Source organism: Hemicordylus capensis, chromosome 5, assembly GCF_027244095.1.
Source record: "Hemicordylus capensis ecotype Gifberg chromosome 5, rHemCap1.1.pri, whole genome shotgun sequence".
Taxonomy (NCBI): Eukaryota; Metazoa; Chordata; class Lepidosauria; order Squamata; family Cordylidae; genus Hemicordylus; species Hemicordylus capensis.
Window position 1 is genome coordinate 220,872,185 of NC_069661.1, and position 24,276 is coordinate 220,896,460.

The 24,276-nt window shown below is 42.8% G+C and overlaps 1 protein-coding gene across 9 annotated transcripts in view; it reads left to right on the forward strand.

The window, feature by feature from the left end:
• The window catches only part of RBFOX2 (RNA binding fox-1 homolog 2), a 290,850-nt gene that overhangs the window by 257,673 nt on the left and 8,901 nt on the right, over positions 1–24,276 (forward strand). For 4 of the 9 annotated variants that reach the window (XM_053253471.1, XM_053253467.1, XM_053253473.1 and 1 more), the window contains 4 exons: positions 7,561–7,614; positions 7,738–7,830; positions 9,021–9,153; positions 13,527–13,566. In XM_053253471.1, the coding sequence (XP_053109446.1) occupies positions 7,561–7,614; positions 7,738–7,830; positions 9,021–9,153; positions 13,527–13,566 (320 nt within the window). Of the gene's footprint in view, positions 1–7,560; positions 7,615–7,737; positions 7,831–9,020; positions 9,154–13,526; positions 13,567–16,518; positions 16,562–20,499; positions 23,101–24,276 lie in introns of those variants that run through there. The other 5 variants (XM_053253472.1, XM_053253470.1, XR_008308092.1 and 2 more) reach the window with 4 other exon arrangements.

Sequence of the window (24,276 nt, forward strand, 5' to 3'; positions counted from 1 at the left end):
GGAACAGCCTGCCCCATCCAAGTTCCAGCCTGCCCCGATGCCCACATCACAGGATTTGCGTTTTCCTTTCCCAGACTGCTTCTCTGATATGGTGGAGCAGGAATGGCAGGCACCAGTAGCACACTGAAAGCCTGCTGTGCTTGTTAATAATTTTTACAGTCTTTCTCAAACAGCATCAGCTATGTTCCAGGTTCCAAACATGGATACCCCTGTGACAGCCCTTACATCCAGTGCCATCCTACCTTGCGATGGGAATTTTGTGCTCAAAGATCCCACTGAAAAGAAGGTTGAATCTCACTTTTTAAAGGGACATGAGGTAGCATCTCTCTCTAAACGAACTTCTACAGCAGCCTCCATCATGGCACATGTGTCATTACTATGGGTGGATGAGCTACTGCAGTCCCCTCCATCTGACATCACCTGACAAAAACAGACGCTACTCAAGATACAGAAGGTACAAGCCTCCATAGCCGATGCTACCTTGACTTAGTTTGGTTTCCAGATCTACAGCAGGCATGGTAGTTCTCCGGCGTTCACTCCGGCTCAAGCATTAGCAAATAGAAACAGCATCATGCAACAACCTGGCTGCAGTCCCATATACAGCATCCAAACTCTTTGGAGATGAGGCATTGCAAGAAGTGCTGTAGAAAGACAAAAAGAAAGCTCTTCCTTCTGCTCCACACAGGTAGGACAGATGTGTGGAGCAGACCCTTCCAGTATTTTCACCCCTTTTGGCCATACTTCAGACTAAGGGACAGGGACAGCAGGCAACAATGCCTCTTCTGGAACAGACAGTGTAACACATCAAGGACCAACAACACCAACCCTCCCCTCAGCAATCCAAGGCCAGACAGTCGTCCTAACTTGCCACCCCTGGGTTGGGAGGCTGTCTGTCTTCTTCCATGCCTGGGAAACCAGCATTACAGACAGCTGGGTCATCAGCACCATCATGCACAGATACCAAATAGAGTTAACTGCCTTTCCCAATGACCGCTTCCTTCCAAATCCAGTCACACTCACCCATCATACATGCCAGCCTTCTCCAGGCTGTTCACCATCTGGAAGCCATACCCGCCATAGAACCAGTTCCCAGTCACCAGAGGGACAAGGGCATTTGCTCTATTTTGTTTACCTTGCTGCCAAAAGATGGCGTTCTCAGAGCCATGCTGGACTTAAAATTCCTGGACAAATTTGCCAAACACAGGAAGTTCCACATTGAAACACTCAGCTCCATCACAGGGACCCTTTCAAATTCAGATACACAGGACGGACAACATTTCCAATAGAAAGCCCTCCCTTCCAGGTTCTCCTCAGTCCCAAGGATCTTCACAAAAGGTCGTTGCACCATTGATAGCACAACTCCCGCTCAAGAAAATCTTGGTATTTGCATATCTAGATGATCTCTTGATCAAATCTCAGTCACCAGAATCTGCAGAAAGGGATGTCCAAATCACCCTACAAACGCTAGCAGGCCATTTTTGGTGAACAAGGCAAAGAGCCGTCTTACACCATCTACAAAAATCCTCCACCTAGGGTGCTGATCTTTTTCCCCCAAACTCAATTTTTATTAATTTTAACAGTAGTAATATTATCATTCATTGCAAATACACACAAAAAGGTGGACTTCCCGCACACATCTTTTCGTGAATCATCAACTATAAAATTTACCCTTGCTATAATAATAATTCAAAACATAAATTCAAACCCTTACAAACATAGCTAATCTACCCAACCTGCAGTTTTTTACTAAATTTCAAACCCTTCTGTAAAGTCCATAGTAGGAAAGTAATTCTTTAGATACAACAAGAATGGTTTCCAATCGTCTTTAAAACATTCCAAGTTTTGGTCTCTTATTAGTGCTGTAAGTTTTGCCATCTCCGCATATTCCAAAATTTTTATCAGCCAGTCTTCTTTTGAAGGCAGTTCATTACTCTTCCATTTCTGTGCATATATAATTCTTGCCGCCGTAGAAGCATACATAAAAAATGTTAAATTAGTTGTAGAGAGCCACCTAGGGTGCTGATCGATATACTGCGTGACTGCCTCTATCTACCACAAGATAGCATGCGCAAGATAATAGCACTGATCCACCAGATCTCTACCCTAAAGGTGATAGCACTCCTGTTTCTGGTACAATTGCTAGGTCTGATGGTGGCCTCATTGGACACAGTGTCCTGGGCATACTTTCACCTTCTCAGACAACGACTGCATACCGACAACTGTAGCACTACCAAGACATTTTCTACAATTTCTACACTGGTGGAATCATCCAGACCACCTATCAAAAAGAAAAAAAATGTTTCTGGATCCCCCCAGGATACAATGACAACAGAAACCAGCCTTTCAGGATGGGGGCCCCACTGCCTACACCATTCCACACAGAGAAAATGGACAAAAGAAGGGAAACTCCACATCATCAACTGGCTGGATTTCAGAGCCATTCAACTCGCTCTGCAAGTTCTTCAGTCTATCCTACTATACCACGTCCTGGTGAGAACAGACAACGTTATGGCCAAGGCCCATGTAAACCAGCAGGGGGGCACCAGCTTGAAATCATTACATCAAGAGGCAACGCTTCTCATGCAGTGGGCTGAAGACCATCTAGCCTCAATTATAGCCCACCTTGTCAGTGTGTCCATGAATACACAGGCGGACTGGCTCAGCAGAAAAGAGATCAATCTGATAGAAGCTTCCACAGTTCTTCTCCCAGTTCCCCTGCGAGGGTGTGGAGGCAGTGGATGCCCTGTGGATTCAATGGCCCAAGGAACTCATGTACGCTTTTCTCCAGTTCCAGTCCTCAGCCATCTATTTTGATGGATCCAGCTCTTTAAGGTGTAGGTGATTCTGATGGCACCACAATGGCCCGGACATCCATGGTTTGCAGAAATTTTGCATTTGCCACAGCAAGATGGTTTCTCCCTGTGTCTCCAGATCTTCTTCATCATGGCTCCATTGTACACCATGACCTGGTGTGGCTCAAGCCTGCCGCATAGCAACTGAACGCAACATCCTAAAATAACATGAAAACCCTTGTTTTCTTATTACTATCCTGGCATCCTTGTTACTATCTTGGCATCAATTAACCAAATCTATCAGTGTACATAGAGAGTCTTTCTACACTGGTGTAGACAACACAGCCTATCAAGTGAAGACTGTGGATTGCCGGAACTTCTACTCTTCCTACAAGATGGCCTGGACAAGGGGCTTCAAGCCAATACACTGAAGATACAGGCTCTATCCCTGGCCACATTGCTGTCACCATCTACAGCACAAGGTCTGCACTCATAACCACACCTTCAGTGGTTCCTTAAGGGTGTGGCACTCACAGCACCTCCAACTGTACACAGATTCCCTTCCTGGGATCTTCACAAAGTCTTGAGTGTCTTACACTTAGCTCCCTTTGAGCCCATTGCCTCTGTTGCCAGATTTGGCTTTTTAAAAGCCAAATTTTGGGTTATGGCCCATTTGACTCACGAGTATACCCCTCAGGTTCTGGCAACAAATCTGTACCACTTTGTATTCTCTCACTTAAGCTGGCGATCCTAGTTGCAATAACATCTTCTAGGAAGGTCTCTGAATTAACATTGTTGTCAGCTGATCCTGATTTCTGTATCTTCTCAGAGGAATCAGTTCGCTTCATACTGGATCCAGACTTTTTGCCAAAGGTGTCTTCAGTGTCCCACTGCTCCTGGGACATTGTACTCCCCTCTTTCTATCCCGAACCTGCCCATTGTTTGGAGAAAGAATGGCATAAACTGGATGTGCATCACTGCTTGAAGACATTCCTTTCACACACTGCATCCTCCCATATAGCAGAGGCACTGTTTGTTTCATTTCTACCATATTCTGTTGGCCAGAAGGTGTCCGCTGCTACCATTGCTAGATGGATTAAAATACAAATCACCCTAGCCTATGCAATTCAGAATCGATCAATACCACTAAAATGCAAGGCACATTCTAAAAAGTCAGTGGCGACCTCTCCCACATTTCCCACAAATGCACCTCTTGCCGAGATCTGCAGAGCAGCCACATGGGCATCGCCTTCCATGTTCACGAGGCACTGTATGACCTTGATCTTGATCGTTACTCTCAAGTGGTCTTTGGCAGATGTGTACTACAACGTGTTCTTCCGCCCTGGTAGACGCTGATGCCCCCACCCAGGCATACTAGCTGTGGCGTGTCCCATGTGAGATGTCCTCATCCAGCAGGAGAGAAAGGAGTGTTGGTCACTCACCGTAAAGACTTCTTCTTGCTGCTGGATTTGAGGACATCTCGACCCACCCGTCCAGGCGTCTGCATCTACTGGTGTATCTCCCCACCCCATCTGCTTGTTCTTTCCTGTTTCCTCTGGATCTTAGACTTGGCTGATCAGTACTAGGTGGGTCTTATCCTTCCTAGGCTTATAAAGGCTTATCAGTTAACTAAAGTCCTGCCCTCTGGAGCACATGGGGGGATAACCTATGTGCGATGTCCTCAAATCCAACAGTAAGAAGAAACCTTCAAAGTGAGCGACGATTGCTCCTTTTATATTCTTAGGAAGGCTGCCTTATCCTAGCAAACATGGATTTCTCTCTTCCCCCATCTAGCCTAATATTGTCTGCTCAGATTAACAGCTCTGTGAGGTATCAAAAGGTCCCCCTCCCCACAACTCTACTACCTTAGATCTTTTTAACTGGAGAGGTCAGAGGGAAGAGATATGGGATCATCGTGTCCTCTGTCACTTAGTTTCTTATCACCAGGTGGTACAAGGATTTCTGTCTTACTAATGTGTTCTGCCATTGAGTTCTGGATCCTCACAGGGACAGAAAGACATTGTGTGGAGTACTGAAGCTTTACCTAGCTGGAAAGCTTACAAAGTCCATTTAATCTAGCATTCTTTCTAGTGGCTAGTCAGGAAACACCCCCCCCCCCACAAATCTTGTGTCTGTTCTGCAAGAATGCACACACTATGGCCCATTCATCTGATAAGGGCATAGCTAATACCAGGCTTATCAGTTTGTTTCTGTTAAACATTATGTTTTTTGGAATTTTTATTGATGACTTTGTTTCTTGTTGGACAGCTATCTAATACTGCTGTTGTTAAGATGTCTGTTCTAGCAACTTAGAAAGGCAAAAGAAACTGTTGTTCCTTTGGAGGAAAGAGGATATGTAATTAGTTTCTTAGAAGTATTTTTGTGCATTATACGCTTTGTAACTCAATTATCAGCATGCTTACATTCCAGCTTTTTAATAAATTCTCAACAAGTACAGCTCGTCTTTTAAAAGAGAGATAAGGACAGAGGTTCCTTAAGATCAGCCCCTTTATATTTGATTAGTTCATGACCTTGGTGCAGATCCACTTTTATTATTATTATTATTAATAATTCGATTTCTATACCGCCCTTCCAAAAATGGCTCAGGGCGGTTTACAAGGAGAAATAAAACAAATAAGATGGCTCCCTGTCCCCAAAGGGCTCACATTCTAAAAAGAAACATAAGACACACACCAGCAACAGTCACTGGAAGTACTGTGCTGGGGGTGGATAGGGCCAGTTACTCTCCCCCTGCTAAATAAAGAGAATCACCACGGTAAAAGGTGCCTCTTTGCCCAGTTAGCAGGGGTAGAGGAACTGTTATGAAATAGGATTTTCTTGGTTTAATGTAAGGAATTGCCCTAGGCAGGTTCAGAAACTTAGACAATCCTGACTTATAGGATAGCAACCATGACTAACTGGTCATGGATTGCTAACTGGTTGAAGGACAGGAAACAGAGAGTAGGGATAAATGGAGATTTTTCATAATGGAGAGAAGTAAGAAGTGGGGTCCCCCAGAGATCTGTACTGGGACCATTGCTTTTTAAATTATTCATAAATGATCTAGAAGTAGGGGTAAACAGCAAGGTGGCCAAATTTGCAGATGATACCAAGCTCTTTCGGGTTGTGAAATCCAAAACAGATTGCTCCAAAAGGATCTCTCCAAACTGAGGGAGTGAGCGACAAAATGGCAAATGCGCTTCAGTGTAGGCAAGTGTAAAGTGATGCACATTGGGACGAAAAACCCCAACTTCAAGTATACGTTGATGGGATCTGAGCTGTCGGTGACTGATCAAGAGAAGGATCTTGGGGTTGTGGTGGATAGCTCGTTGAAAGTGTTGACTCAATGTGCAGCAGCTGTGGAAAAGACCAATCCCATCCTAGGGATCATTAGGAAGGGGACTGAAAATAAAACTGCTAATATTATCATGCCCTTATACAAAACGATGGTGCAGCCACACCGTACAATTCTGGTCACCACATCTAAAAAAGGATATTGTAGAACTAGAAAAGGTGCTGAAGAGGGCAACCAAGATGATCAGGGGCCTAGAGCATCTTTCTTATGAGGCAAGGCTACACCTGGGACTATTTAGTTTAGAAAAAAAGGCAACTGTGGGGAGACATGATAGAGGTCTGTAAAATCATGCATGGAGTGGAGAAAGTGGATAGAGAGAAATTCTTCTCCCTCTCACATAACACCAGGGGTCATCCCATTGTCGGGAAATTTAGGACCAACAAACAGAAGTATTTTTTCACATAACGCATAATCAATTTGTGGAATTGTCTGCCACAAAATGTGGTGACAGCCAACCACCTGGATGGCTTTAAGAGGGGTTTGGATAACTTCATGGAGGAGAGATCTATCAACGGCTGCTAGTCGGAGGGCTACCTCCAGCCTCCAAGGAAGGATGCCTCTGAATACCAGTTGCAGGGGAGTAACAGCAGGAGAGAGGGCATGCCCTCAACACCTGCTGTAGGCTTTCAGTGGCATCTGGTGGGCCACTGTGTGAAACAAGATGCTGGACTAGTTGGGCTTTGAGCCCAATCCAGCAGGGCTATTCTTTTGTTCTTATGACATTTGACTCAGACTAAGTGTGGCTGTTTTTTTTAGAAGTGGCCCTTTCCAGTCAGTCTCATGAGTGGACACATCTTTGGTTTGCTTCAAATGCCAATCATCTTTTTCCTAGCAGTGCATGTGAACTGGAATGCTCTGCCTATGCTCAAGATCAAGGCCATCTTAGGGCAAGTTTTCCTCTCATTCCTATAGTTCCTTCCAAATACTTTCCAATGCATGAAAGCTGAGGAACCTCTTCCTACCATGTGATCAAAGTTCTCCTGCTGTAATTTCACAAATCATTTGTTCGTTCTTATTATACACCATTGTAGTCTGAAACCTGGCTTCAAATCGTTCATCTCTTCCCCCTGCCCCACCCCTACTAGCCACTCCAACCATGAGTTGTTTGAAGTTGGGTTGGTTTTTTTGTGTTTTTTAAGTCTTCATGAACTGCAAGCATCATATTCATTTGGAGTCTAGGCGGTAATTGGCACACAATTCTTTACCAGAAAAAGAATCCATTCGTGTGTTGCCTCTTCATCTACGTCCAGAACACGAGAGATCAGGAAAACACAGTCTGTCTTTATACATAGGCACAATCTGCGTGGAAGCAAGACAAGGAGATGAGCGCCAGGAGCCATGCTGCACAGACTGAACTGTTTGCCCTTCCCCTGCAGTAAACCTTGGCGCTCACTCCTGTCTTTGTTGTTTCAGGTTGGAAGCTGAGCCCTGTGGTTGGCGCAGTGTATGGCCCTGAATTATATGCAGGTAGAACTTAACATGGATGCTTCTATTTCTGCCATTTAACTGCAGTGGTGTTTGTTTGTGTACTCAACCTGCTGTTTCTTTATAACCTTTTTACATTTTTTATTCTTTTTAAAACTAAATTAGCATCCAGTTTTCAAGCAGATGTCTCGCTGGGCAATGACGCTGCAGTGCCCCTGTCAGGAAGGGGGGGTATTAACACTTACATTCCTTTAATCAGTAAGTAGCCCCTATTGGCCCCTGTATTGTTACTGTGCTTGAGTAAACAGTGATCTGTTAGCCCTCTTCTTTTCAGTCTGTATAATATGTACTTGAAAGGATGGGCCTTCTTAGACAGAGGTGCTGCTCATTTCAGGCAGTGGCCATGACCCTTTCCAATTTGCAGTGCATTTGCATGCATGCCTATGGCTGGGGCTTCCTCAACTGATAGGGACACTATAAATCCCCAAGGGTAGATGCTTATGAAAAGCCCAGTTGCCTTGGCTTTAGAACGGATGACATTGAACAGGCCACACTCCAAAGTACATATTATTCAAGCTACTAAACTGCGAGTCCACTGCAGGCCCCCTTGTGGCACGCGCCTGGAAGCACCTTGGGTTGGATTTGTGCCTTGTGACTGGCGCCTTCTGGGTATCTGTTATTGTATTGTGCTCCCAGCTGCCTTCTGAGGTTTTGACATTGTTTTGCCCTGAGCCAGTTTACTCCAGCATGAAGTGTAATAAAACAGGGCCCAATATACATGGAACCACTTAATGGTCCCCTTTGCCAGATGGTGGGCTCTTGGTAAACTGGCACTTTATGATTAATTTTGGCTGCTGTACATGGGTTTTAAAATAACCTTTATAACCTTTTTAAATAACCTTTATAACCCAGTACATGGGTTTTCTTATAAAGTTTCTGAGTTCTAATTAAATATGGAACGGAAGGGTGGGTGGTAAAGAAAGAGGGGAAAAATATCTTGCCCTGTTGTCAGCTTACCAGTTTAAGGGGCTCATGACAAAGTACTTCAATCGCCCCTCCCCTAAAACATGGAGTCACTTACCTGTATTAATAGCAACTCTCCATGCTTCTCTTACTCTTTCTAACAAGACTGCATGGCATTATCAAAATGGGATGGAGGAAGGGGGAATCTGTTTGCAGTTTGTGTTGAATGAGGCATGACACAGCATCAACCCCTTGCATGCCAGGCCTCTCTGCAACCCTACCTCCCCGACAGGGCCATGGTGTAGCAAGAGGTATGCAATGTAATCAAGGCTCTATGCATGCTCCTTTGCAGGACAGGTGCGGAACATTCCACAGCTCTGGAGTTGCATATCGTTCTAGTCAAAGTTGACAGTTGGTCGTTGGAAGACATAGTAATCCTTCTTACGTTCTTCCCTGTCTGTCTGTCTGTCTGTCTGTCTTCACAGTTCCTGGCTTCCCTTACCCAACTGCAGCCACCACAGCAGCCGCATTCAGGGGAGCCCATCTGAGGGGCCGAGGACGGACAGTGTATGGCGCAGTGCGAGCAGTACCTCCAGCAGCCATCCCAGCTTACCCAGGGTAAGGACTGCAAAACAGAATTCTGTGCTCTGCACTGCACAACAGGTCGTTGATCTGCTAAAGATAAAAAGCAGAGACAGGCTGGATGGTGAGAGTCAGGGTTTTCCAATACCAGAACACTCTGCACCCAATCACACCTGGAAAAGGTGGCCTAAAGTCTAACATTTGTTACTGGAAATTTATTGTTTTGGGGACACACCAGTGGAAGGTAGCTCTTTTTACATTAAGTTGTTGATTCTTCTTAGTATATACTAGCAGCTTGGCTGGATACTAATCAACTGGCATTGGTATGGTTATGAGTAATAACATTAAGAGAGGTATAGAAAGGGTGTAGAGTCTATAGAGTGAGGTGGCTTCTGCTCTCTAAAGTCTGATTTCATTGTGTCACCCAGGAGTGGCAAACGTTGCTTGTTAGCTTTGTGGCAAACTACCTGGGAATAGGACACAGGAGAGACAGTTACCCACAATGGATTTGCTTTCATGGTTGGAGACATTTTGCAAAGGGTTTTAAAAAAAATCAATCAAATTTGTTTTTAAGTTAGGCTACATGAAGGATAGGAGAGTGAAAGTTGTTAACATATATATACCACGGATGCAAAGTATCTATTTATGTGTGGCCTTGCTTCATTGGATTTTGATTCTTTCCATAGCATGGAAATGAGTCTGTAAGCAAGAGGCTGCTCTGTTCTTTCAGAGGGGTAGGTTGCCTCGGGTTTTCTTTTCTTGTTTTCCAAGTCTTGGTCGGGTTTCAATAACCCAGAAGTGTGTTTTTTTCCTAGGGTTTCACTTTGCATTTAAGGGTGCTGTTTATTTTGTAGTGGTGTTCTCCAAATATCCTCCTCAGATTCAAATTCTTCTCAGAGGAAACCTGAGCAGAAGATAAACCTTTTAGTGAGGGCGAGTTGAATACTGATTCTTGTTCCTTCTAACTAGGAGTAGTCATACATGTGCCAAATAATCTAATGTCACAGTGACATACAGGAATGCTTTGGGACATGATAGCTCAGTTTGGAGCACCTTAATTAACTACCCAAGATGGGATTGCAGTGTCCAGAACTTAAAACAGGTATTAAGAATGTGCAGTTGCCAGGTACCCATTTCCCTTTAAGAAACTTGTGCAATTATCTTTTTTTCTTCCACTTTATTATAACAACAAGGGTGTGCTTGAAATGGCCTCTTTGATCCATTTGTGGAGTGTTGCTAGAATAATACACTGCAATTGTTTCCATGGTTTAATCACATGGTATCCCTATTACATTGATTCATTACTGACATTTAGGAATATAGAAACAAGTTGTCGGAGTATCTTTTGCTGCTGTTATCCCTGATAGTAACGGCTAGAGTATTCCTAGAAAATAAATAAGTTGCCCCTCTCTTCAGTAGTGTACTGGAAGAATACTGTTCAAGATCACAGTAAGTTTGTGTTTTTAAATCCATCTCTGCTGTATAAAGCAATTATAGGATAATTTGATATATTCAGGTAACATGAAATTGCATACTGGTTGGGGAAATATAACAATCTGCTCTGTCTCAAATTGTCCAGAACTATGCAAATTAATGTTGTAGAATTTACCAATAACTTGCTTTAGGTTGAAGCTGGAACCTAATTGGGGAACCCTGTCACTTGACAAAGAGTTTTGTTCCTTGTGACAGAGATCAAATAATTGTTGATACTACAGTTCATCTCAGTGTATAATGGGGGGAATCCATTTTTCAAGTAAACCAAATAAGACTTATTTTTCCTGGGAGGAATTACCACTATACTATATGTGCCACTATATGTACCACTATATTTCCCTTTAGCTTTTTAGAATAAATATTATAAGAATGGGGCAATCGTATCAGCTGTTTAAAAGGATGCATCATATAGTTACCTTTAAAAGACACTTTAAACAGATTATGATAGTCTTTGGAACTCCCCACTACAAGATGTCATTAAAGAAAAGAACTCGGGGCAGATATTGTTCAGGGCAAAATGAGTTTCAGCAGTCATTTTTTGAGTTTTTAAAATAAAAATGACGGCAACATAGTCAAGGATGCATTCATAAAGCGAGGCTGCTAAAACCGAACAAACAACAAAAGGTAGACTCTAATTTTCCCCCTCTCTGTAATTTAATCCTTATCATTACTATATGGCCTGCTTCCCCCTGCAGAATTGATGCTAGTTTACTCTGTAAGAAAGTGTCATCAAACCTATTAATCCACATCAACCATAAGAACAGCCCTGCTGGATCAGGTCCAAGGCCTATCTAGTCCAGTATCTTGTTTCACACAGTGGCCCAACAAATGCCTCTGAGAAGCCCACAGGCAAGAGGTGAGGGCATGTCCTCTCTCCTGCTGTTGCTCCCCTGCAACTGGTATTTAGAGGTAATTTGCCTCTGAGGCTGGAGGTGGCCCATAGCCACCAGACTAGTAGCCATTGATAGACCTGTCCTCCATGAATTTGTCTAAGCCCCTTTTAAGGCATCTAAGCTAGTAGCCATCACCACATCCCATGGCAGAGAATTCTATAGATTTAATGACACACTGTGTGAAAAAGTACTTTCTTTAGTTGGTCCTAAATTTGCCGACTTTCAGTTTCATGGGAAGACCCCTGGTTCTAGTGTTCTGAGAGAGGAAGAAGAATTTCTCTTTGTCTGCTTTCTCTGCTTCATGCATAATTTTATATACTTCTATCATGTCTCTCCTTAGTCACCTCTTTCCCAAACTAAAAAGCCCCAGATGTCCCCAGATGTTGTAGCCTTGCTTCATGAGGAAGGTGCTCCAAGCCCTTGATAATCTTGATTGCCCTTTTCTGCAACTTTTCCAAGCTATGCTTTTGTAGATCAAAATTTGAGTGCACTTCTACCTGCAGGGAGCAATTGCAACCATTAGGGACCTAGATACCACCTGACTGTTAAAACATAGCAGTAGTTTACATCACTGTAGTGCTCTGTTGCTTTTAAAGCTGACATAGCCAGGCTGTACTGGGCTTCTTGTTTATAACTTCTTATAGGTAGATGTGTTCTGATCAGAGCAGCAGCATCTTGGCATCATTTTGCATTCCAGTTGGCATATGGAGGAAAAAATTACGAATAGTACTGCCTCCTTCCTCTAGCCTGCGGTAATAGTAACAGTGCTAAGCCAGATACACGCACACAAGGATCTCAAATATAGGGAACACGTGTTTTTTAATATGGGTGATTTAGAATGCAGTTATCTAAGAAATAAAGTAAGAGAGAGCTGTGGAGTGCTTCAAGCAAGCATCTGTAACTAGGGCTATGACAAACCATCTCTCCCTTCCTTGTCCTTCCTCTGCCCTGCCAAAGCAAACTGTTTTACCCTATGAGGTGTTCCATGAAGAGTTGAGGCTTTCCACTTATTTGATTCTGGAAGTGCTGAGAGAAATGAATTAGTGGCTGTTAAACTCAAGAGAACCCCAGTCTACCTAAACCCTCCAGTTGCCTGCTCTCTGCTGTGGAATGTGTCGTTACTATCAGGGATTTCCCCCGCACATCTTCCATTTCACTTTTTGATTCTCGGACTTTGAATCAGTCACCTAACCCTTTTAGCTCATTATCTCTGCTTGTGAAAGCAATGCATTGTGGGTATTTCTTTTTGGTTACATTTCTCTGTGTTTACTTTGATCAGAATTGATTGACTTGGTTTTTGTTCCCCTGAAGTGTTGCATCAGTACTTTTAAGATGCTGGATAATAATTCTCTGCATGCTTGTGTGATCAGCCAATCCTTATCGCATGTCCTAATGTACTAGGGTAAAAAGCAGGTGATGTATGGATATCAGAAATGATCGCACAAGTTTGCAAGGTGCTTATGGTAGTTATACACAACTGTCGGTGTGTTTCTGACCTAGGTGGAATCCAGCCCTTGATGAACTCCTCCTAAGGAACATATACTGCTTGAAGCCCATTACATGAAATCAGTTTGTCCATATGTTTAGGGGGTGAACAAAAACCTTTCCAGGTTAACAACTAAAGCCAAGGTTTCTCAAGCCATGTTTCACTTCTTCAGGGCACTGAGTCCTTTCATAAATAAATAAATAAATAAATAAATAAATAAATAAATAAGTTGGATGATGATGATGATGACGACGAGGGTTGTTCTCTCCCCATCCCTTCCCCCCTTTTGCATACTGTCTCCCCTTCTGCCCTGCCCGCCTGCATGCCATGGAAGATTACATGGAGCTGTTTAGCGTGCGTGCGCACACACAATCTCTTGCTGATTTGCTCCTGCCCGAAAACCCAGGTTATGGATTCATACATCACCTGCCTGTGTAAAATGCATGTGCATGCTGCCGTCCTCAATAACCGGAATGTGTTTTCTGTTCTTTTTTGTTTTGTTTTGTTTTTTTGTTTTTTGTGTGGATTTTCTGCAGTGTGGTTTACCAGGACGGATTTTACGGTGCTGACCTCTATGTAAGTACACACACCGGAGCCTTCTCATCCCCAAACCCTGATAAGCCAGCCTTTTTTTCTTTCTTTTTCCGTTTGGTTTTGTTGTTTTAAAAAAATATAATTTACTTTGATTTTCTTCTTCCTTGTGGATATATACATTTATATATTTAAGAATGCAAGCATGTTTCTCTGTCACTGCACTTGCCCCTGGGTGCAAGACCTGAGCCTCTGGGTTTCCTGACCATTGCCAGGGTCAGTTTACTGGGTGTCCTCTTCACACACATACAGTGTACTACTAATCAGCCTGAAAGATGATTAGCAAATTAAAATTTCTGACCATCCTTCTCTCATTTGCATAATTTGGATCCAAAAATAACAGGTTGGTTTAGCCTCAGATCTTTCCTTTCCCTCACCCTTCCCCATTCCTCTCTTGGGACCTTTTAGAGCCTTGATTTATATAGTGAGCTGTAGGCGTAGGGAACTCAAGGGTCACACAAACTTGTATAGCATAGAAATGTGAATACTAGCCCTCTTGGGAAAACATGAGGCATTTGACTTCCAATTATAACAACTATGATGTATAACATCTTCCTGCTCCAATTCCTTAACTTTTCTGTCCCTTAGTTTGTTCTGCATAGTTCCCTAAGTCAGGGCTGCATAATTTCGGCTCTCTTGCAGGTGTTGGACTACAACTTCCATCATTCCTGACTATTAACCACTGTAGGTGATGGGAATTGTAGTCCAGAAACAGCTGGAAGGCCAAAGTTGTGCAGCCCTGACCTCAGCAAACGTATTGGGTAAAAAGTAATCCTTCTCTTGTACCCTTTGAAAATAACGGAACAAAGTCTTGCATTGACTTGCAATTATTTTTTTTTTCTTCCCCCCGATTTCAGTGACTTCAGCAGCCAGTCTTGCACCCAGAAATCCATTATTTGGAGTCTGATGTGCATACGCTTCTAGGACTGAACTCTAAGAAAAACATAAGTGGCTCATGAGATGAAGAATGAGGAATGTCTCCCCTCTTTTTCCATTTTGAGCAGAGATTTTACAATTCCCCATATGCACTAGCTGGCAATATAATTTTTCAGCAGATTAATACAATGTGAGCATGTTGTCCACAGAAGTACAGCTTTGCAATTTCAGGGACCTTGTAATTATATTATAGTTAGGTCAAGTGAATTTAGTATTCTTCTCACTGCTTAAGAACATCTCCTAATTTTAAAAGGCATATTGATATTCCTAGGTAATGGATGCAGCAGCCTGCTATTGCCTCTGGCCTGCACAAATCTTGTGCTTCATAAAAAGAAATTTCCCCAGCATAGGCTAGCTAAAACAAGTGGGAGGTATTCTGGTGAAGCCATGAACATCCTAGTGATGGTTGTATTTTAGCTGTGCACAAGCATCGCTTTATCTGTGTCTCATGTATACATACATTTTTCTACCTTGGCTGCTTTCTGTTCTATAATTTGTCAAAGGTTACAAAGGAATGATGCTGGGTTTCCTCCAGCATCCCCAAATTGCTGTCACATACAGAATGGGCAGCTGGATACCAGTCATGCAGTAAAGAGATGAGCAAAACGGATGGCATCTTATGCTTAGTATCATCCCTCACACAGCCAGGGATGCAAGTGACAAGAAGGGCTGTCAGGTGAGGTAATTTCCTCACTCTTGCTGAAAGGTTTCTTCATATCTTTTCTTTTTCTACCTGAGCTGAAAGGAGTTGTTTGTGACAGACAGCAATTTAATTAGTACATAGAATCTTCACACCTCCTCATATTGTACAACATGCTTGGCATTTAAATATGTTGAAGGCCTAAAGGCAGCAGACAAAAAGAAAAAAAGAGAGGGGGCATTGATTGGTCATTCTTCTATAAATAATCTAGAGGTTGTGGGGTGGGGAGCAGAAATCTGCAGTAAACAAGATCTCTTAAGGTTGATCAGCCAAGCTTTTCGCTTCGTTCTCATAGCTGAGCTGAAAAGTAGTGGATATATCTCAGTCATAACTTGTAAGCAAACCTGTCTTAAAACCGGCACGAATCAAATGGATGCTGTTTCCCTGCAACACTTTACTAGATAATTTATTTTCCTGCCTCTGTGGAGGAAACTGACTGTTGTAAGATGCATACAGAGTAGAGATGTACATGGACTGAGGTTTGTGCCCTGGTTTGAAGCTGAACCGGTTTGGTGGTTTGAGTACAGGGCGGGGTAGCTCGCCCACTGCTCCATGCAGCTTCCTTCTGCGGCGGTGCTCTGGTCAACAGCCCACACGTGGTGCCAGCACACACGTGACCTCCGTTCATGTGCAGACACCATTTGCATAGTCAGCAACATCACGCCGACCACATAAATGGCACCTGCGTATGCACGGACCGATTCAGCAGTGGCATGAACCAGTTCCGCTTCGGACTGGGGCACTAACTTTGGTTCGTGCACATCTCTAATGCAAGTGTATCAGCCCTGTTTAACTGTGCTGGGAAAGGGAGTAGAGGAAACCTCCTTAGAAGCTGGTGTGAAGGAAGCTAGATGCAAAATCATCCCTCAGGAAGCTCAGTTGGTTGGAATGAACTGCAGTGAAGAGAATAAAGTGGTCTCAAGCTCTGTTTCCACATACATTTTGCTTCTCCTTTTTCCTGTTCTCATCTCCCTGTTCTTCCCTGGGGCAATCATCTGAGTTACTTTTATTTTCATGGTAAAGACTAGTCCACAAGACTTACTCCTATCTGGCATTAAAAATTCAGGTAACTGGCCCCAGGGTGCAGACGGTATGGGAAGTAACAGCTTCTAGCACAGCTTCTATTAATGTGGGTTTACTTTGCAAGAGCAGCCCTCTTAAAAGACCAAACCTATCTATGAAAAGCGTGCTTGCATCCTCTGGAAAGAAAAGGCTGGTTAAGCCCTTTGCTGGACTCTATGTGTGATTGTTTCCTTCCACAGCTGTGTTTTTTGAACTGCTCTTCCTGTGTTCTGTTATAGAATAGTCTTACAGGAACCAATCATTAGCGCTAAAATACCTCAGGTAGGAGTGCCAGTGTGACCTGCCAACCAATCAGATTGTGGATTGCAGTGAAAAACAAAACAAACCCCCAAAACCTTGAATTAATACTAACCATTTCAGTGCCAAATTAGAGATGGGAACAGAGTCTTTTTTAAAGGGCCAGCATATATTTGTGAGCATGTGATTGAAACCCCTGTATATCTCAGTGCTGCACAAATCCTGCTTTAATAACAAATGGGGTGGCTTTCCTGGAACTAAATAGAAGAGCTAGCAACTAGGCAAGCTTCTTGCTTTGTCACATAAGTGCAACCAGTACAGAAGAAGGACTTGTACTCTTCTGTTTTTCTGTTCCTTATCCCTGCTTCCTACAAGGCGTGCCTGCTGGCTATCTTTGAGACGGGGCTGTAGTTCAGTGACAGAGCACTAGAAAGTCCCAAGTCCAGCCCCTAGGTTCTCCAAGTAGGGCTGGGGAAAGGCCCTTTTCTGAAACCCTGAGAGCTGCTGCCAATTAGTGTAGACCAGGGATTCTCAACATTGGGTCCGCAGATGTGATTGGACTTCAATTCCCATAATCCCTAGCCCCAGTGGCCTTTGTTTGGGGATTATGGGAATTGAAGTCCAATAACATCTGGGGACCCAATGTTGAGAATCCCTGGTGTAGACAACACTGACCTAGATGAGCCAGTCGTTTTTGGTATAAGGCAGCTCCAGGAGTTCAACTTGCAAGGGAACTTAGGAATCAGCTGCAGCCTGGTCTGCCTTATTTGATCATCTGTTGTTCAGAAATGTGTGTGTGAGGATTTGAATTCCAGGATTCCAAAAAGTTAAAGTTTCCAGAAATATTGACTGACTAATTTATTGGCATGCAGTGTCCTGATTGTGCCCTAGAGGCAAGAGGCAGATCCCAGCAACTTCCTTGACTTCTTACCCTGTGTGGATGCCTCCAGTGTGCTTAGTTTCATACATTTATGTAACGTTGTAGAGCATTGTTATTAACATAAGACTTGGACAGAAGGGCTCTGATTTTTGTCAGGAAAGATGCAAACACACACACACACATTTCCCAAATGACATGAACGATTGAAAATGAAATTAGGGATTCCAGGAGAGTTAAAATATTGCATCTGAACATAATTTAGGCCAGTTCACATACAACATTTTTTCCCCTATGACAACCTTCTTGATTCTATATATCACTGTAATTGCAACCTGTGATTGTGAAGATCCCTGTGATTGCAGCCTCATTTCTTTTCCAACTGCTACAATAACATAAATTATGCTTTATCAGATATAGAGAAATGACCTCAAGTTCACACACGTTTTTCCACATGAGCTCAGGGTCATGACTGCTTGCATGGAGAAAAAATATATTATGTGAACTGGGACTCATAACATTGCAGTGAACCTGTGGCCAGTACTGAGTGGCAAAAAGGAAACTTCCAGCACATGGCGCTCAAGCATGCTAAATCCTCAGAGCAACAATGACTTACTTAAGAAGAGACAGTAAGATAGAAATTAGGAGATGAGCAGATATCTTATTGTTTTCCCAGTGGGTTGACTGAAAAGGCTTGCTGTGGATATTGTGGACTGATACTGGAGAGTGAGAGAAACTCCGTCTTACAGTGTCAGGAATATGGGAATATAAACAGCTCTGAAGCCATGTAAATGTATCAGGCTGAGGGTGGAAACTTCAGTAATTGACACATTTTCATTATAACTAGCTGGGCCAGGTGCAGAGCACCTGCGCCTCTGACAGCCCGCCCGGCCCACTTCTCCCCTCCCGCCCAGCCACGGTTTCTGGCCGGCTTTCAGGCCGGCCCGTCCCCTCCTCCTGCCGTCACCTCCTCATCCCAGCAGCCGGGCTCGCTGCCACAGCCTCCTCATCTCGGTGGCTGCCACAGCCTCCTCATTCTCCCCATCCCATCGCGAGTCCAGCAGCTTCTTGCGAGAGTTGTCACACATGGGATTAGCGACGAGTATGCCTAGGAGAAATAAATATTATAGAAGATACTATTTTTAGAATGTATGCATACATACAGAGAGAGAGAAGTGCTTCTACAGCATAAAAATGCAATGTTTATTATTACAGCAAAAACTGCATCATTTGCTGACCTTCCTGTGACGACGACATCATTATTATTATTATTACATTTATGTCCCGCTCTTCCTCCAAGGAGCCCAGAGTGGTGTACTACATACTTAAGTTTCTCTTTCACAACAGCCCTGTGAAGTAGGCTAGGCTGAGAGAGAAGTGACTGGCCCAGAGTCACCCAGCTAGTATCATTTACTTTAGGATTTGCCAAAGAAATAGTTCCTGTGGTAAATCATCTTAAGAATTGGAAAAGGCTAGAATGGCAAAAGCACAGCCTTACTCAAAAGTTTCACTTAATAACTACTAAAAACAAACAAACCCTGCATTGCTTCAAATTGAAACTTCATAATTTTATTAAATTTCTGTGTTACTGAGAGATTTACTGAAGTTCCACTACGTTTGTTTGGGGAAACCAAAAAATCCAGAGGGGATGTTTTGCAATGCCCTCAGTTGCTGAGCCATAACTTATCTCAACAACTGCCTTTTCTGTAGCCCTACAGAAAGATTGAGTTCAGTGCATTTCTGCCACGCTGCTCAGGATATCCAATGTGACTGCCAGATGAGAACCCTGCAGCAAGTCTGTAGGGCTCTGTGTATACATGTGATGAGGAAGGATCATTAAAGGCAGCTCGAGTCTAAATGAACTGCCGATCAAATGGAACTAATCTCCACCTTCCTGCCTTGCTAAAGCAGCACTTGGCCTGTCCTTGTCATTCTCTCTTCTCTCCCCACACTGAACCGGATAGCCATTCTGTGAAGAGCTTTTCCTTTGCTATTCTTGCCTGTTAAACATTCACAGCCCACCCTCCTTCCCATGGTAGGAGCTTGTAGCTGATTTGCTTGTCAGAGAGAGGCATCTGGCATCACATGCTCACAGTTGCCCAGTGGGTTTTCATGGTGAAAACAATCTGGGGCAGTATCTTTAATCTAATTTGAAGTAGGGGGTGGGATTGGTTCAGATCTTCTAGGAAATGAAACTGAAATTTAATCTGTGTTAGTTACAATCAGATGGTCATGGTCTCTCCCTTTCACTAGTTGACAGGAACTTTCTAAATTCGTGCTTTAAATACCCTGTAGAGATTGAAATTAAATATTCCATATTGCCTGGTTGTGGTGACTATACGCAGGGCTGCTCAACTTTGGCCCTCTTACAGATGTTGGCCTACAACTCCCACAATCCCTGGCTATTGGTCACTGTGGCTGGGGATTATAGGCTTTGTAGTCCAAAAACACCTGGGGGTGGGGCAAACTGGAGCAGGCCTGGACTATAGAGAAGCATAGAATGTATATTTGAAGGAAAAAGAAAAGGGGCGGGGGCTTGTATGAGCTAAGAGGCAGGCTTTTTCTGGTAAACTTGCGGGCAGGCAGTACACATGGGTAGATGAGTTTTGGGTGACTTGAAGGAGCTATGCAGGAGTCCCCCTAGACTTTAAATACCAGAGGCTCCTGCTGAGTGAGGAATCTTGCACCTGGGTTTTTGTGTCTGTTTTATCCATGTTTAAAACTCCTGTAGAGTGGGGAAGAAATGTGATATGAGTGTTTTTATTCTTGTTGCATTACGATCTGCTAAATTTCAAGCAGGCATCATCCACCCAAACAGCCATCTCTCCGTGCTCTTCAGTATGGAGCATGTCAGAAATGTGTTTAATCCCAACTTTTGGTTTTATTTAATGCATACATATTAAGAATTTGCCAACTTTCACATCCCAGAGATGTGCTCATGCATACATATGCATCCTTTCTTTTATATTAACAGTTTCACATCTGCATCAGTGCATGCTTACCAGAAATACACATCAGCTATTTTTAACTTTGTTTTTCCAATGAATTATTTTTTTCTTTTTCTTTTTCTCCATTTGTTGTGCAGTCAGCTGAAGAAATGTTAACATCTCACTCTAAATCTCTCAGTGGAGTCTCTGTTCCCTTCTCTGATATAACAGATGGGTTATTGCTTGTTATAATTATTAACATTTGTGGTGTGGGACAGGGTTGGGGTGGGAGAGGTGTTTTTTGTTTTGTTTTTTGAGGGGGGGGTATGTGGGGATCATTTAAGGTTTGGAATGGTAACTCCAGTGGTGACTGACTGTTTCCATAATAGCAGGTCTTTGTGGCTGCACGCTCTAGTAATTGAGGCTGTGTACTTCACCGAGCTTGTGGTAGAGCCTAGGGCAAACTGCTGTCCCAAGAGAATGCTGGGATAGATAGAACTAGCCAATATGAGTCTGAACGTGGTGATTTTGCTGGTTGTTTTTAGTTCCAAATGTCAGCATGCTTAGTTTTTTTTGTTAATTTGATTAATAATTGTTACGCCATTCCTCTTCCCCAACCTGATTCCAGCCCCCTCTTTCCTTTTACATGAAATTAAAGTTAAAGAGATGTAAATGGAAAAAAACTCAACAACCTTGGTTTCAAACTGCATCTTGTCCTCATGTTCACAATCCTACTGAACACAACTGATTATCTCAAATGTCAGTAGAAAATATCTTGGGAAAGGAGCACACTGAGCATGTTTTGAGGCAAGCTGCTCAGCAGTTCGTGTTGCCAAGGACAAGAGATGGTTACATCTGAACATGACTGAATATCAGATATGTCAGTCATTCTGTAGCCTGATATTTTTAAAGAGAAAAGATGATTGCAGCAAAGTGTATCTGAAGCTTTTCGAAGATGTAAAATTCTCTTTCACCTACTGTCAAGCAGCACAGTGGGATTCACCGAGAATTAAAATCAAAGTTAGGCATAAGGGGTAGGGCTAGATTAATAACATTTCATTTTGCAGGGGCAGAAGAATTCCACTGTAGTGGGGAGAATGAAGTGGTACCTGTCTTTTGGAATGATTTTAACTCGCTAATAATAGGTAAATTGCCTTGCATGTAAGCCAAGGGGAAGGTGCACACTGCCATTCTGAGACCTCTTTCTTAAGGGATAAAATTAACTCAAAATTCTGCAGGCTTTGCTATCTTGAAATAGCTGGATGAAGAGAAGATCCCATTGAGTCCATACCAAGTTTGCTTTGTTACTAGTATGGTTCTCAAAATGTCATCCAACCTCCTAGATAATTCCAGCTCATTAAATCTCTTCTTAAAGGCTGCCAAAGGTACTGCATTTTTACACCCAGAATATAACTCTGTTCTAGACATAGAACACATTTGCTTTTCTCTTTATTACAGGCTGTGCTTCTTCTTAAACGTCACTCTTCAAGATACAGTGGTTCCAATAAAATTGAGACAAATAAGATGAAATTTATGATTGATCAACACAGCTATGAATACTAAGCAGTGAAATAAGCAAGAGATTTAACTGGGTTTTTACTGCCTATTTATTTATTTATTTATTTATTTATTTATAAATAATATTTAAAAATTTAAACTTTTGACTCAGTTTAGTAGGGATAGTTGCCATATTCTTCGCTAAAACCAGAAGATACAAATAAAGTAAATTGGTATCTTCTGTTGGGCCAGCTGAGGCCGGTGTCAAAAGTATGCATACTTTGGAATTTCACAGAAATCTTCATCAGACATCACTCTGATATCATTTTATCTGTTTTGTATCTTCTGGTGGCTCATTGGCATAGCACAAACCTGAAATCCTGCACATGTTATCTTCCCATTTAACACAGATGGTTATTTTTATTTGGTATTAATGAACATAGCTTTAAAATTCTCAAGGCCTGCTACCATGACTTGTAATCTGTATAACTGCCATTTGAGCAATATTTGAGTCTGGACTTCGGTCTGAAAAAGAGCAGGTCATTCCATACCATGCAATACTGTAATTCATCATTTTAAAGCTATATTAGTTTAAGATCATTTGTCTTAAGTAGGACATTACAGTAGGAAATACTGCCAGTCTGTCTGTATGCTTTTCATGTTGATCACATTGGCAGTTTATAGGTTTTTTTGTGTTTCTACAAGCAGTAATTTTTATTTTCCAAGCACAAATATAATCATAAGTCCAGCAACAACACAAGATTGTTCCATTAAGTCAATTCTCCCACCATCCAGTTGAGCCATATATTGGAGAGAGAGCAGGATTGTGCCTCTTCATAACAATTTCACCTTTCCCAGTGTTGTTGCTTCAACACAGCATGAGCGCTGTGCAGCCGAGAAGTGGCTCGGCCTCTGCTTAGAGGGCTTTTGTAGACAGGCCAGAGGTAGGTGGCTGTGAGAGAAAGTAGAGGAGACGCCATTTAATAAAGAAGTGATGATATAGGAACTAAATGGGCTCAACAGATAGCAGACACAGTGAAGAAATGAAGTAGAGATGGCCCAGGAAAGGTTTTGTGGAAGATGTAGGGTATTATGAAAGAAGTTGGATGAGAGAGGAAGAGAGGCTTTCATTAACGGAGAAGAATGTTTGAGGCATGGGAGTAAATGAAAGGAAGGAAACTGTGGAAGAGCTGACTGGAGAGTCTTAAAGGCTAATGTTCAGAACCTTATGTTGCCAAAAGGAAAAGGGAGCCCGTGCTAAGACCAAAAGGGTGGGAGGGAGGGCAATAAGGAGTTAAAATCTTTTTCCCCCTGAAGGCATTTTCAATGGACTGATAGAAGGAAGAGGTGGCAGGAGGGAAGTTCCTGAAGATAACTGTTCAGTTGTTTGGAGACATACAGGCTTCAGAAGCCGCCCCCACAATCCAAGTCCAGAATACCTACTGGAGAAAGCTCTTCTCATATTATGTTCAACACTTGTACAAACTGTATATAGTGAACACAGGTACAACAACACATCTGAATAGGGCTTGGGACAGGGTGCAATGCAGATTAACTTCCCTTGGGCACAGTGGCATTTTTTGTTTTTGTTTTTCTCTGTTGGATCTGGCTAGCCCAAAAGATGGGTGCAAACAAGCCAGCAACAACAAAATCAGGCCTGCACCTGTGCATTTCAATTCAGGTGTGCCTCTTGAGGATCTGGATTCGGATATGTGAACTTTTCCCTTCCCTTAAGCAATGGCAACAAAGTAGGAGAATCTCTGGGGAAATGCAGTATTCTGATTTTAAAATATATAAATGCATGATGTTCCCTCCCTCCCTTCCAGTAAACAAATCACCTTTTTACAATGCTTGTGGTCGGGGGAAGGCACTGAAAAAACTAGATAAATACAAACACGACAAATGTTCATATACCGCTTTTCAACAAAAGTGCCCAAAACAGTTTACATAGATATATATAAATAAATAAAATGGCTCCCTGCTCCTAAAGGGCTCACAATCTAAAAGAGAAAATGAAAACAGACACCAGCAACAGCCACTGGAGGAATGCTGTGCTGGGGATGGATAGGGCCAGTTACTCTCCCCCTGCTAAATAAAGAGAATCACCACTTTTAAAAAGTGCCTGTTTGCTCAGATAGATGGATAGATATTCATATTTATATTGCCCCCTTGCTGCTTCAGTGTTTAGAAAGACAGCCATGGCAGAGTGTCTGACGAGACTGTGATTCAGGATTTTCCCTCAGCCACTTCAATCGAGGGCTGTCAAAACATGCATGAGTCGGGGAAGACTTTTCATTTGTGACACAGGAGTCGATGCAGTTTGAAACATTTTCTCTCTATGTTGTGTGTGTGTGTGTGTGTGTGTGTGTGTGTGTGTGTATGAGAGAGAGAGAGAGAGAGAGATGTTGGCTTGTGTGCGGGGGCAGGCATCTATAAAG